This window comes from Dendrobium catenatum, unplaced genomic scaffold (assembly GCF_001605985.2).
Source record: "Dendrobium catenatum unplaced genomic scaffold, ASM160598v2 fragScaff_scaffold_1602, whole genome shotgun sequence".
NCBI lineage: Eukaryota > Viridiplantae > Streptophyta > Magnoliopsida > Asparagales > Orchidaceae > Dendrobium > Dendrobium catenatum.
In genome coordinates this window covers 137,272-153,304 of record NW_021320064.1, presented here as the reverse complement: position 1 = coordinate 153,304, position 16,033 = coordinate 137,272, and the positions used below count along the sequence as shown (strand labels likewise).

Here is a 16,033-nt window from a genome sequence, read left to right as displayed (position 1 = left end):
ATTGGGTCTTGATCCTAAAGGGATGTTTTATTTTTAAGTGAGTTTATTTTAAATCTTTTTTTCCAGTAATATACTAATATTATCTTAGAACAAATCATCAAAATCACAATTGACGTAATATTTTGTTATTTTTTGACATTTTTGTCATTATTCATAATTTTAAATTGCTTTATTTTTATAATTTTTGAGGCTTACGCCTCGATCTGCCTCGAGGCTTACGCCTCGCCTCGCGTAGCCAAAACGCATCGATTCCCGATTTCGCCTTTTAAAACGTTGACTTTAATTAACTTCCACAAGAACCCAAGCATCAAGTTATGGATTTTTCCCATATCCTTTTCACGGAAAACAACCCATCTCAGGAACCGAAGGAGCAGCCACAAGAACCAAAGAAACCACACGGAACCGAGGCATCAAAAGCCACGGGAAAACTCCCAGCTCGGAAAACCATCAGCCATCATGGGAACCAAGGAGGCAATGCTCGGAAACAGTAGCCACCCGTGGAATTCAAGGCATAGAATTCAGCCAGCATTAAAACAAGCCACGGATCCCCAAGAGACAAGAATAAAGGGGAAGGAGAAGGGACAAGTCCACTCCAAAAATTGAATCCAACTTTATGAGCTTACCTTTAGAACATTAATGAGCTTCTAAACATCAGCTCAAGCAACTAAGAGAATGAGCTCAACTCCAACCATCATCATATGCCCCAAAACAGCCAACCCGTGAACCAGCAGCAGCCAAAGGACCAATCGAGCCAGCAAACCAAAGGTCTACCAAGCCCCATGCACAACCTACCATGTTCATTGGATGCTTTTCCATCATTAGATAGCTAAAAAAAGAAAAGAACATAAAACATACTATTGTTTAAATAAAAATAAAATTACATAAATATTTGATAGCATCAAGAAACAATAGGAACCACTTCACAAGCAACCACAATCATTTTTTGGGAATTATTTGGGAAACTGGAAGTCAAATCCACTGGTGTATTAGGAGAAACAGGATGGACTGAACCATTAGACCGCTCATGCCTAACATCCCCACTAGACAGCTCATGCCCAACATCCCTATTAATCTCACATAAAACATAGTTCTTCTCCTTCGAACCATCCACAAAAATAGGAGTAGAAACAACCCTAGGAGAAATACAATTACTCATAGCATTAGGTATACCCAAATTGTTAGAATTCGAAACAACAGCACAACTCATCAGATCAACCACAGCATGTGGCGAAGACAAGCCCAAAAGGCAATACCTCAAAAGAAACTGGGGGAGGCAACTTAGCTAATTGATCTGCAATGGCAACATCATCCACATCACCATTCCCAACAGTGACATCAATAGGACTACAAGCATGAGCGGCATCAGCATTATCCCTACTACATGAATCAAGCTCAATAAAAGCCTTAGAACAAGCAAAAGGTAAAGGCAAAACACCCTCCTCAACCAAAACATCATTAACCTGCCCGACAACAACATTAGGATCCGGCATTAATTACAAATTCTTGACAGCAGGAGAGTTAACCAAGGATACATCACCAGACCGAAGCACAGTAACCCCAGCGGCCTCCCCTTGATCAAAATCCTTAACAGAACAAGAGGGCTTAACAGGTACAGTAAACGGGACAACATATTTAGACTGACATTCCCCCCTAACATGATCAATAGACTGACATTGAGCACAAAAAGGGGGGAACACCTCCATTTCAACATTTTGGATATAACCGAGCTTCTCAGGACCAATCCAGACTTTGTCCGAATAATTTTTCGTGATATCAATCTCAACCAAAACTCTTGCAATAGAAGGTCTAGAGCCCAAAGAAGTGGCAGAATCGACCTTAAGCGGATGACCAAAGATCGACCCTAACGCATGAAGAATCCTTGGGTTAAAGAGATGAGGATGAAGACTGTGGAAAAAGATCCAAATAGGAATAACTGGGCATTCAACACTGATATCCAAAGAAAGAGACCATTTAGTTAATTTCATATAGCTGTTGTGAACCAGGTATGATCGATGGCTGAAAACCCGACTATAATTGAGGTCATTCGAAAGCTTAACCAAGATATGCGTAGAATCAAGCAAAGTAATCGAAAAATCAGCTATAAGCTTCAGATTGAAAAAAAATATCCTTATAGAGTTTAGACTAGGCTGCCGGGATGGAAAAAAAACTGATAAGCGCAAACTGGAAAGGAGCAGCAAGGGCCCGAATTTCTTCCTCAGAGACCCAAAAAGAGGGTAGACCGCGAAAAGACGAAAACTTAAGCTCTGGGAAACACACATTAGACGGAGAACCAGCTAAGGCTTCGGCGAAGGAACGCGAATAATTGGAACCAGACAAAAAATCAGGGTCTAACAGGCGCTTCGATGCCATTCTAGCCCCAAACGGCTAGAAAATAAAAAAGAAACAACACGAAAAGAACCAAGAATGTAAGAGAAAGGGAAAGGAAAACTTTCCTAAGTGAAACAGCGGCGGAGACCGCAGGAGGGAAGCCCCCCAGGCAAGCCCTAGAACGGCGGGAGAGTCGCCACAGAACTCCCAATGCTCTACTAACTTAGCTATTTTGAAGACATGTTAGTTCACTAGAAAATAGGATATTAGGGCATCAAATTATTTTTTATTTGTAATGCTTTTATTTTTGTTTAATGTATTAAAAAAATCATGTTATTATGGTTTGTATGTCTGCTTAAATGGAAAAAAGGAAGTTTAGCTCTCATATGTTATTTAGTAAACGTGCCACCAAATCATGCAACAACATAATTAGTGAAATCATTCCACAAAATTCTTATTAGGCAATGAGTTTTAACTCTTCCCTTGACTCAATGCTTAATTTTATTTTGATATTATAAGCTACAAGGCTACAAATGATGTTGCTTTCATTTTTTTTTGTCATTTCTAATATTATGCTTTGATTGTTTTCTTAATTTTTATGTATGATTTATAGGAATTGACGTGTCCCGTATCCGTACGTGTCGTATCCGTGTCGCCATATCCGTATCAGTGTAACATAGATTTTACCCTAACCATTTTTCTAAAATATTATCATTCTTTGTTTTACTATACTTACATTTTAGCATTCTTATTTCCTTCACTCTTAACTTATATATCAATGACTTTTTATAGCCCATCATTTGGATCCATGCATTATCACTTTCCTAATTATGATTTGATTAAATTTACTTTTAAACCTTCTTGATATCCTTATATCAAACAAAACTCTTAAGAGACTTCTCTATTTTAATTATCTTGCATTAAACTGTACAGTATAAATGTATTCCTATATGATAATAATATTTATATTTACATATAAAAATTTATATGAATAGCATATATAACTATATTATTTTTAGGATTACAAAGAATCAAATAATATCCATCTATCTTGCATTTAAATTATGTTTTTAATTTTAAAATATATTTAATGAAATAAATTTTAAATGTAATGTCTTAGTTTTTTTAACCAAAAAAGAAAACTAAAAACTAAAACTAACACCTAAACTTTTGATGCTACCAACGTTATGGGAACTGAAATTTTCACAGTAGGAATGTAATTTGATTTTCGTCTTTGCCAACATGATGTAGAAGAAACTGTGAACATAAGTTGATAATCATATTAATTGCTATTCATCAAAATACCCCAAGAAAACTATAACATAATATTTTGGCACTAACATAGGTTTGATAATCCAATTTTATACATGGTGTTATCTGGCTTTTGGGTGTACTATGGTTTTATTCCTTTATGATTTTCGTAAACGTGGTGTTTCTTTTGATTTTTAGACTAAGTGCTCTTGTTCCATTTTAAAGTTTTGAATCTTCTTATTGCTCGATGCTGATAGCACAATATTACAATAAATAATATTGCATGCATCAGTAATTTACTTACCGGCCTTTAGATATACAACTCAGTTAGGCTGACTAGTAATGAACTTTCATTTGGTTCAACACACAGCTACTTCACTCCAGATACATACGCCAACCAACACTCAGCCTTGGCTGCTAGACTAGCTGCCGGACTATGTGCAGATCTTGCTATCTTCATTATGTCTGGAAAGACTAGCAATGGTTTTGCCCTGGTAAATAACCTTTTTTTTTTTTCAATTGTTCATTGGAAAGACTATGATGTTTTCATGGTGGTTTCATAACTGATCTTACTTCTTCTTCTTCATTCCATAAGTCAGGTTAGACCTCCTGGGCATCATGCCGGTATAAGACAAGCCATGGGTTTCTGCCTTCACAATAATGCTGCTGTTGCTGCATTGGCAGCCCAGACTGCTGGAGCCAATAAAGTCTTAATTGTTGACTGGGTAAATCATTAGGGGTTTCAAGAAATATTGAAATATCATAATTACAAATTTTGCTATAGCGTGTTTGATTTAAACTTTTAACTCCCATTTTTGTGTCTTATTTAATCTTTTTTAGAGTGTATCTTAATTGTCTATTGACAGAATGACATGACATTGTTTTTGCTATCAGTTGATCATTTTATTATCTTTATGGTGATGGCAGGATGTACACCACGGCAATGGTACTCAAGAAATATTTGATGGAAACAAATCGGTGAGCTATAGTATGATAATTGACCATTTATGTTATAAGAATTATGGTTATTTTTATTTTAACTGATTTCATCTTTTAATCAAACCATGGTAGAAACCTAATTTTCTCAAATTTATGTAGAACTGAATGCTTCATTTTGGTTTGATAATATAGAACAAAATAGGAAATTCTAATTTATGTTACATTTTTTTTTTGTGATCCAAAAGAATATGTTGAAAACTTCGAATGAAATAACGGACAAAGGAAGTGCTATAATGATACCTTTTTTATGAACTAGAAAAGATGCAGAAATCTCATAAGAAAGCAACCCATTTTGCATCCTTCCAGAAGATTTGCCTCAGCAGCCTAGGAAAAAAGCCATCAATAAAGCAAATTGGTTGCTCCATATTACTGTGCCAAGAAATCAGTAAAATGGCTGCCTCTTGATTGACATGTGAAATCCTAATTACTGAAACTGTGCTTTCTGATTTTCTTACATGCAGTAGACTGAAATATCATTTCAACCTTCTTTGTCTGTAGTGCTTCATTGTATGGTTTATTCATCACTTTGGTGTGCTTTGCACTTGTACAACCTTTGCTCACCTTGGATTTCAGTCTCATTTTCTACAACAACAACAACATCATCATCAAATCTTTATCCCATTATGTGGGGTCGGCTACATGAATTATTTTTCTTCATTGTGTCCAGCTAAAAGTTAAATTCTCATTTAAATATAATAAGAAAGGTCATTTCTAATATTTTCTAACCAAGTCTTTTTAGGTCTACCTCTATTTTCTTAACACAAGTTAAATCTAATACATCTATTTTCGTAATCGGGTCATCAGAAGGCCGTTGTGGCCGTTGTTTTATGTGATATATAGTAGCAGTCTCGTTTTCTAAGAATTAAAATTTTTGCTGCTTTATTCAAACTTTTTTTTCCCCTCTTCACCTTACATATGTGATCATCGAGAGTTCTTGTTGCTCTAGCTACGTTGCACATGGCTGTAGCTAGTTTGAATGGCACTTGCCTTAGCTATTTGGAGTGTGCTTAGTGCTTATGCATGATTTTTGCATTTGCTGTTTTGTTTCTTACTTAATTCTTGTGTATGTTATCTTTTTTTAAGGTCCTGTATGTTTCTTTGCACCGACATGAGAATGGGAGATTTTATCCCGGAACGGGTGCAGCTAATGAGGTAATTTTTTTGGCCTTGAATGAAATTTTTATGTTATTAAGGAAACATTTTGTTGTTGAGACATTGAAAGGTCTACCTTGTTGACAACACAGTGCATGGAACTTTTATTTGGTTCGGTGTAAGGACGCAGAGGAAGATTCGGCCGTAGGCAAAATCAAAAAACTCGGTACACCTCAGTATAGGCGCGATTTTGCCTACGACCGAATCTTCCTCTGCATCCGGTCGGAGGACGTAATAATTCTTCACAGTGCATGACAAGTATAATAGCGAGCATCCTGAATCTGGCTAGATGAACATGGTCCCACACATGTTATTTGATTTTAGCATTCTAACCACTTTTTGTGTAATGTTTACATGTTGATAAGGCAATTATTTTTTCCCCTATCTTTTCAGTGCAAGGATCTTTGTTTAGTTCTGGTACTGCATCTCTGTTCATTTTATTTCGCTATAATATATTTTGTATGCAGCATGCTATTTGCCCTTAGTTACTCCACCCACTTAGAGGAGGAGGGGGGCATTAGGAGGTGAGGAAAGGTGTTCTTCTTTGCCCGCCCAAATTCAGGAACACAAATTTGATTGACATAACTTTGCTAAACTCAAATTCAAGCTTATCCTTTCTTTGAAATGGAAAACTTGATTATACATGTTACCTTCTTAATGGGTTTTTTTTTGCTAGGTTGACATGATCCATCTGGTTTAGAATGGTTTGTCCATTATAAATAACACGGCTCTCCCAAGAGTGATTAAACACGAAGGATATATTCTCTTTGTAAAATGAACTTGTACTCCCACCCAAGGACCGCTCTTAAGAAAACAACTAGCATACTATTTAGCCCTGAACGGTAGTTTCACCAAAATTTTTCATGATCACACGTATTGATGGTTAGTATTATTATATGTGAAGGTTATTGATGTAGAACGGAGGGGGGTAAATAAAAAATTAGAGATCTAATATTCCATCTCAGATTTCTCTTAATTAATGGATTTGAATTTGAAATTCAAACAAAAAAAGAAGGGAGGGAAGAGAGGAATTAATTCTCTCTTTAATTGGTCCCTTTAATTAGGAAGGAAATCATTAGGATAGAGGGGAGAGAGGGCCGACCAAGTGAGAGGGAAGGATGAGGTGTCTAAGTTCAATGAATGTGAATCAAGCATTAATTGGGATTGAGAATTAAATCTGAAATTAATTTCAGATTTGGAGGGATTAGAGGGGTTTCCTAAAATGGATTTATTAATCCGAAAAAGTTTTTGAAATTCAAATCTATTTGAATTCAATTTAGGAAGCTTTCCAAATTAACAATTAACTAATTTATGAAAGTAATCAAGAAGCTATTTGAATTTGAAATTCAAACATGTGAATGAGGAGCCGGCGGCTTCAAGGAGGGGAGGGGTTTAAGAGAGGGAAATTAATGCTTGCTTGAATTAGAATTGTAAATTAGGAATGATTGATTTAATTTCAACCCTATTTAAAATTTAAATGGGCATAAATTTAGGAACTTTCCTAAAATAAGGATTCTCATTTTAGGAAACAAATTCAAAATTCAAATTTATTTGAATATGAAATTAAATTGTTCCCAAAATAAGAAAGGCTCAAATTGGAAGGTTTTGAATGCAAGATTTGAATGGGTGGAGCCAAGAGAAGAGGGAGGATGTGTGGATTTCGGTGGGGAAGGGGAGGGTTGTGGGGAAGGGGACCGATGCTTAATGGAGGGGATGGGGTTACTAGCTAGGAGGTGGTGGTGGAGTTCGGTTTAAAGAGTGGGAGGATGGAAGAGGGAAGCTTGGCCGGCGGCTATGGAGGGGGTATGACCGGCAGTCAAGGGAGAAGGAGAAAATGAGTTCAAGGAAAGAAGGATAAAATTGTGAGTCCGGACACTTCCTGCGGCTGACGGGTGATACGTTGCCCTTCACCAAGGGACTTCAATCCACGATCCCGAACCCATCGTACGGCTGGTGGATACTACGATTCCATCACATAGGGATCCCACTAAAGTTCTTCCCGAAGTACAAGAGTGATGAGGACATCAGTAGGAGATTCCAGAATGTCTACCGCCAGAAGCATCGTAGATCGACGGCTACAATGAGGAGCGTATAGATTTGATATTTTATGTATTAGTTCAGATTTTCTTTATTTACATTTGAACCCTTGCTTGTGTGTTGCGTTGAGTTGTAGCCCTATGGGCATTTTAGTCATTTTTCTTTCTCTATGAGGTCTATATATTAGGTCCTTGGTCTTGTATTTGGATGATGAATGATTACTAATGAAAATTCAGCTTTCTTGTTCTTGATCTCTTTGTGAGTTCGTGAGAGGAGAAACCCTAGGAGAGGGTCACACATCACCCGTCAGCCACCGGTGAATTCCGGGACTCGCGGTTAGTACTCTTAGTATTTCCTTCTTCCTCCTTGGCTTGCACCGCCATCCACCCTCTCCAAGCCAACCCAAACCGCCCAATTACTTTTCCACCTTCCCTCCACCGGCCTTCCCCTCCCATGGATCCAAAATTGATTATCTTGCCTCTTTCCAAAAGTGGAGCATTAAGATTAGGAGGGAACTCCCATTCAAAATCTGATTTCAAATTCAAATTTTGAATTCTTTCCTAAATTGACATAATCCATATTAGGAAAGCGCTCAAATTGTGGATCTAATTAATTAAATCTCCACCCCACCCACCACTCGTCGGCCACCCACATCCACCCTCTAGCCCGCCGGCCCCTCCCCCACCAATTGAACAACTTTCACACCACCAATCCCCCCATCCCCTTACTCACCGCCGGCCACCTCACCATTGCCTTCTTGATGATGATTTTAATCATCATTAACAATTACCTTAAGTAGCCCACTTATTTCGGGAGAGAATTTAATCCAATTTGAAATTCAAATTTGGATTTCAAATACTTTCCTAAATTAGCCTTTTCAAATTAGGAAAATTTTCAATTTGAGTCTAATTTAATATTAAATTAAATTTGAATTATTTATTCTCTTCCCTAAAGTGAACCAAGGAATTAGGAAGCATTAATTCCCCTCCCAATTTCCCCCACCCTCATCCATACCGCCGGCCCCCCTTATGCCCAAACTTTGAATTCAAAATTTGAATTCTAATCCTTCCCTCCACCCTCAATTAATTCTTTTAATTGATTAGCCTCCTTTGTAATTAATTTTAAAGATGATTTAATAACCCTAATTCCCCTAACCCATATTTGAATTTGAATTTGAATTTCAAATTATTTTCCCTCCTCATTTAATTAAATATTAAATTAATTTCAGATTTAATGCTCTTTCCATAACCCTAAACCTAGACCCCACAAACCCTAATTCCCTCCATACTTGGCAGGCCCTCTTGCTTGCCCACCTTCTTGGAATTCCTCTCATCCTGTAAGCCCTCTTGCAAGAAAAGAAGTAAAGCATCTTCCCTCCGTACGTTGGTGGATCACCGGTCGTCACACATAGCCCTTCCTTCGGCTAACTTTCGTGGGATCTCTACCCCGGCTTCCTCTCCTTTGTAGTGGCATCTTCCGGATTGTAGCGATTCTTCTTCTGCTAACCTTTAAAGAATGCAAGTGAAGGAAACTTGAGGTGAATTCTCTCTTTGTTACGTGGTGGATTGTTTGTTTGTTGCACTACTTGTTTTCATTATAATTTTGATATTTTTGAAGATCTTGTCTTCTATTGTGTGGTTACTTGCTATATCAACTTAAACAATTTTAAATTCATAAAATCTTTTCAAAGTGAAACAGTAAGTTTAAGTTGCGACGCCTAATTCAATCATTATAAATTTCTTTGTGCAATTCCTATGTGGTTTCACATCAAAGAGTGCAGAAAAATTCTTTTTATTAATAATCCATTTTCTTAATACAATAACAAGGGCCTCTATATATAGGTCTCAAAATGAAAGAATATTAAAAAGACAAACATACCCCTAGGGCTTACAAAGGACAACTCCCTCAAAAAAGGATAAAAACGAAAAATGCATAAATAAAATAAAAAAATACAATTAGTAAATTAAGTTAAAGTGGAATGATCTCGGCCTTTGATCTTCGTCTCTTCCTTAGATAAGCGTTTACCGTTGGATGTCCGCATCAGTTATACTGTTGTTGGAGCTTGCAGATGAACTTCATGAAAATTTGAAAACTAGTTTTTACATTCATTAAAAATAGTAGAACAACAACAACATCATGCCTTTATCCCACTGTGGGATCGGCTACAGGAATCCTTTCTCTATTGTGTTTTGTTAAGAGTCAAATTTTTATTTAAATCTAATAAAAAAGTTATTTCTAATATTTTCTAACCAAGTCTTTTAAGATCTACCTCTACATAGGCCAAATTTAATAAATCTACTCTTATAATCGGGTCATCAGAGGCCGACGCTTTATGTTACCAAACCATCTAAGGCGACTCTTTCTAATCTTATCTGCCACTGGAGTTACTCCAACATTTTCACGTATATGCTCATTTCACATTCTATCTCTAAGAGTTAGTCACTCATCCACCTGAGCATCCCCATCTCTTCAACACTTAACTTAATTATATGCTTCTCTTTTAATGGTCAACATTTTGTGCTATAAAGCTTGCAAGTCTCAACACCATCTTATAGAATTTTCCTTGAAGTTTGAGGGGGACTTTTCTATCACACAACAGGCCCAATTTATTCCTCCACTTCAACCATCCAACTTGAATTCTATTAATCATATCCCAATCTATTTCACCGTCACTCTAGACAGTAGACCCAAGATATGTAAAAGTGTACTATTGTTAATGAATTACTCGCCCAAAGTCACAATCCCCCCATTAGATCTATTTCTACTAACATTACACCCCATGTACTAAAACGAAAACCTTTAGACTTGAAGGTTGATCTCCATAATTCAAGTTTACCTTCAACTCCCTCTTTAGTCTTATCAATAAGAAGAATATCATCAGCAAAAGCATACAATACAGTACATTCTCCTGCAAATGTCTAGTAAGAACATCCATGGATAAAGATAAAAGATATGTGCTTAAAGTTGATCCTTGATGTAATCTTACAGAAATAGGAAAATACTTGGTCCAACCTCCTTGTGTTTGAACATAAGTAAGATCTGCATTCATATCCTTGATGACTTGAGTATTGTTATTATTAACCCCTCTCTTTTCTAAAGCTCTCCATAACACTTTTGTTAAAACTTTTTCATAAGCTTTCTCTAATTCAATAAATATCAAATTTAGATTGTCCTTATTCTCCCTATACTTCTCAATCAATCCTCTCAATAAATGTATAGATTCCATAGTAAACCTACCCGACATGAATCCAAATTGATTTTACTATATCCATTCTTATAAGTGATGAGATGCTCCTCTCTTTTCTTATATAATGTGTTAGTAATTATAAAATCATAAGCTAGAGAAAAATCTAAATAATCCTACCACCTTCATTAGTCGCTCCAAACCCATAACCACCATGAATGCTTTTAAAATATTCTACCTCTCTACAAGCTTATTCATTTAAATCTCCTCAAATAAAAAGCATTTTTTCTAGAGGTATCTTTTGTATTAATTCTTCTAAGTCATTTTAAAATTTTAATTTTGAACATATATTCAAATTTACTTGAGTAGCATAAGCACTTATGATATTAATAATATTATCATCTAAAATCTCTAGTTCTATTAATTTCTCCTTCAAACTTTTATCTTTAGTCATACCTACCTCATTTCTAGTACTATTCATACTTGAATACCATAGTTTAAACCATAAACCATCAATATCCTTAGCCTTTTATGTAATCCATTTAGTTTTCTAAATGCATAAAATATTCATCTTCTTATGAATCATAATATCTATTAATTCCATTAATTTAGTTGTAAGATGACCTAATTCTATTTTCATGGATTAGCTTATTTGCCCACTTCCATTTTTGATGTGGGAACCCTTGCTTATTTAGCATTGCAAGTAGGTGTCAGTGCAGTGGCCCTTGCACACTTCTCACTATATTTAGGTCATACAGTACATCACTTCCAGGGAACACCCTAGCATTAACACAATGTATTAAAAATTCGTTTCATGATTATTCGACAAGTTTTGCGCTGGCTTTCGACTACCTAATACTTTTCTCATCCAGGACTTGGGACTTGACAACGACAATGTTATATTCATTAAAAAAATAAAATAAAATAAAATAAAATTGAAAGAAGCCAATTCATTTCAAAGTCTGTTTTTACTTTTTACATTAATTATGTTTTTTTTTTTCTTTTATAGTTTTTTAAATGTTGCTATTTTCATTTGGAGTGGCTTGCTAATGTGGGAAGCGTGCAAGTCCAATCAATTTTATGTTGAATGTTTTCACATATATTCCTTCTATATACAACTTAGCTAACGTTTGTGCATATGGTTGCTTCATGTTAGTGTCATGGTACATGTGTTTTATCTTCTGATTATATCCTTTTTTTTAGCTCGTTCTTTTCATTTGATTACTTGGAGATTCTACTTCGTTTGATGCAGGTTGGTGTTATGGATGGTAAGGGATACTCAGTTAACATACCTTGGAGCCGAGGGGGTGTTGGAGATAATGATTACATTTTTGCTTTTCAGCACATTGTCCTTCCCGTAGGTAAATTTTTTATTTTTCAACTGAATGAGGATTTTATTTCTAATCTTTGTTGTATCCTTGCATCATTAATGAAAATCCGTGCAAATACATGTGCACTACGGAATTTCAAGAAAATATGTTTAGCTAAAGAAATTGAATAGGGGCTGCAGACTTTGTGGTATTCAACAATATGGGATAGTAATTAGACACTAGCAAAATACTTGGTGAATTAATGTTGATTGTCATGTTATACTGATAAAGGATTCTATTTGAAATGCCATGAAATTTGGTTGTCAATTTAACTTTAGGAATTATTAGGATTTTTTTCTATTAAAGAAAGAAGTGCACATTTTATGGGAAAATTAGTGCCCATTACATCCATCTAGTGTTACATGTGGACTTTGGAAATTCGTGCTCTGGCCTTTCCACACCTTTTTTTTATAGGGAGAATTTTAATGAATTTAGGTTCCGGGATAAATTTTCAGAAGACAAGTTGAATCTTTAAATAAGACGCTCTCCAGAGATTTCACCCTCATTTTGTGAGGAATTGATGATCTGGTTCTGGTTTCCCATAGGTGCAAGCCCCTATGGTTAATTATCCCTTCCGATAATGAGAGAGAACTTTCGATTAAAGCTAGTCTTTGGATAGACACTAAGTACCTAACATAAGCTTTTTGCTGTGACTATAATATAGTGGAGCCATTGGGCCAAACCATCTAGTTTGATGGTCTTGGTCATGATCATTTACCATGTGCAGCTGTTGAGTCAAACCTGATCATCAAGTAATTTGTTTATGGAATCATGTATGACTCTCTCATGCTCTTTGGAAGAACTTTGCAAACATAAAATTGATGATAATTCAGAAAATTATTGTTCTCAAAGAGAAAATGATGGAGAAAAACATAACATAAAAAAAGTCAAACACCAACCAATAATGTATTCATTCATTAAGAATCATTCAAGTATATTTTAGATCATGTTTCAAGCAATAAGCTCATTCCGTAGGAGATCCATTTCAAGAAAAAACAATGCAAACTCATTCTCTTATTTCAGATTACTTCAAACAAATGAATAAGGAATGAAATCATCACAAGAAACCAAGCACAAAGTCAAGAAGTAAATTAGCAATATATCCATTCATTTCCTTAAGCAAGCTTAAATGGGTCACCCAGATTCTGAACTATTCCAATAATCATATATAGAGAAATAGAGATATCCATCGGAAGAGAAGAAAGCTTTTAAGAGGAAAAAGAAGAAGATGGTAGAGATCACATTCTTGTTGCCAATAGCGAGGAATAAAGAAGAGAAGGAGAAGATGGGGGCGATAGAGAAGAACAAGAGGTAGAAGAAGAAGAGGAAAGGGAACCAAGAAGAAGAAGAAGGAGAAAGAAGAAGATATACCTGCAGCTAAGGAAGCAGCTCGGGTCGACTAGGTAGATTGCGAGAACGGCGAGGAGGAAAGCTCGGAAGCTTCGACTGGGGTGAGGGCTCCGTCTGGGAACTAGGCTTGCTCCTGGGGGTCGCAAACAAGAAAAGGGGAAGAGAGGGAGTTCCGCCTCTGGGGTGCGAATAGCAGAGAGCGAGCAAGGGGGCTTCGGCCTCTAGTGTTGTGCAAAACACATGAAGGAAGAGAGCGAAGAAACGGGAGGGAGAAGGGCCGCATGGAGTTGGGTTTGGCTCTGGTGTTCGCGAACAGAGAGAGATCAAGAGAGGGGGAGGCTGGGACGTTGGAGTCTTGGAGTGCGAATGGGGGAACCGAGAGAAAGAGGGAGCTTATGCAAATGAGGAGTTTGAGCGGGGATCCCTGGGCTTGAATAGAACCTCTCTGAAGACTCCTGCTACTCCTAACCATCGAATTGGCATCGTCTTGCATGAATTCCTGCGAAAGGATATCAAGGCACGCACCAAAATAGGATGTCACGCGACTGGAGAGCCTGGTAGCGGCAGATCTCGGGTTTCAAGGCGAATCAAGACCGTCGGATCCATTCTCTGATTTGGGAACAGATTTAAAATCATTAGAAAGTCAAATGGAGTTTGATTAATATCGGATTGGGTTTATTAGACCAGAATTAGGTTCAAATTGAGTTGGGTTTGAGTAAAATTCGCAACAATTTGGGTTCAATTAGGCTCGATTATTTTAATTTAATGGAATTAAATCCAAAAGCAACATTAATTGAAATCAAATTGGGCCCGACGGGATCAATATATGTTGATTGAAATCAATCGAGTACAGTTGAGTTGAATTCGACTCGATTCGAGTCAATCTAAAATCGAGTTTCAATTGATACCGATTCGACTCGAGTTTAACTCGTCATGACTCGATTGAGCCGATCAAACACAGTTAAGGGTAAACGAGGACAAAATCGAGGTCAACATCTTTTTAGGTCTACCTCTACCTTTCTTAAAATAAGTCAAATCTAATATCTCTACTTTCCTAATCAGGTCATTGGAAGGCCGTCGTTTTATGTGACCAAACCATCTAAGGCGGCTCTCTCTAAAGCTACTCCAACCTTTTCACATATATGCTCATTTTGTATCCTATCTCTAAGGGTAAGCCACCCATCCACCTGAGCATCCTCAACTCTGCAACACTTAACTTAGTATTATGTTTCTCTTTTAGTGGCCAACATTCGACACCATAAAGCATTACAGGTATCACCACCATCTTATAGAATTTTCTATCACACAACAAGCCGGATGCATTCCTCCACTTCAACCATCCAACTTGAGTTCTGTTGATAATATCTCCATCTATTTCATCAGCACTCTGAAAAAAAGATTCAAAATATCTAAAACGTGTACTCTTATTAATGACTTGATCGCCCAAAGTCACAATCCCCTCACTAGATCTATTACTACTAAAATTACGCTCAATATATTCAGTTTTAGATCTACTCAAGTGGAAATCTGTAGACTCTAAGGTTGACCTCCATATTCAAGTTTACCTTCAACTTCCTCTCTAGTCTTATCAACAGGAAGAATATCATTAGCATAAAGCATTTCTGAACACTTGGCGCTGAAAAATCCAAGAAGGCTCTTCTTTGATTTTCTCTATGCTCTGCAGTTTATGTGCAAAGCAGGACATCTTTTCTCGTTACATTAGTTCTTAAGGGCATGTTTTTTGGGAGTAGTTTTCAAAATATATCATTCCAGGAAGAATGTACTGGATTAGTTTTGGTGAAATTTAGCATTATCATGTTGTAAGAATTTGCACCTTATGCTACTTTTCTACTTATTTGTTTGAGCATATATATTATCATTCTGAGTGACCAAGTACCGACTGTCTGTACTCTTAATTTTTTTTATTCAATTTATTATGTTTTCTAGCTCGTATGCTAAAATTCCCTTTTTCATTCCTCTTATTTCCCATTTCTTTCTGTTAGTCAAACATATAGCCTAAATCTATCTTTAATTGCAGCTTCGGAATTTGCACCGGATATTACCATAATATCAGCGGGATTTGATGCAGCAAGAGGTGATCCACTTGGTGGTTGTGATGTAAGAACTCTAACCACCTTTACATAGTTAAATCAAAACTGTAATTTGGCATGCGCTAATATCTCATTTTGGTCCATATATCTGATACTGTGATTATTTTAAGGGATTTATCCTGATCTGGGTTTTATAAGTTATTCTCAATAAATAACTGATGTGGTTGAAGTCTGTACACTACAACAACAACATCAAGCCTTTGTCCCACTATGTGGGGTCGGCTACATGAATCCTTTTTCGCCATTGTGTC

The 16,033-nt window shown here is 36.5% G+C and overlaps 1 protein-coding gene across 1 annotated transcript in view; it reads left to right on the top strand.

Annotated features, from left to right (window-relative positions):
- LOC110092582 (histone deacetylase 15) overlaps positions 1-16,033 on the top strand; it is a 113,209-nt gene that overhangs the window by 77,981 nt on the left and 19,195 nt on the right. Inside the window, exons 8-13 of the mRNA XM_020817195.2 lie at positions 3,950-4,073; positions 4,179-4,304; positions 4,507-4,557; positions 5,662-5,730; positions 12,204-12,312; positions 15,710-15,789. Of these exons, the coding sequence (XP_020672854.1) occupies positions 3,950-4,073; positions 4,179-4,304; positions 4,507-4,557; positions 5,662-5,730; positions 12,204-12,312; positions 15,710-15,789 (559 nt within the window). The remainder of the gene's footprint in view (positions 1-3,949; positions 4,074-4,178; positions 4,305-4,506; positions 4,558-5,661; positions 5,731-12,203; positions 12,313-15,709; positions 15,790-16,033) is intronic.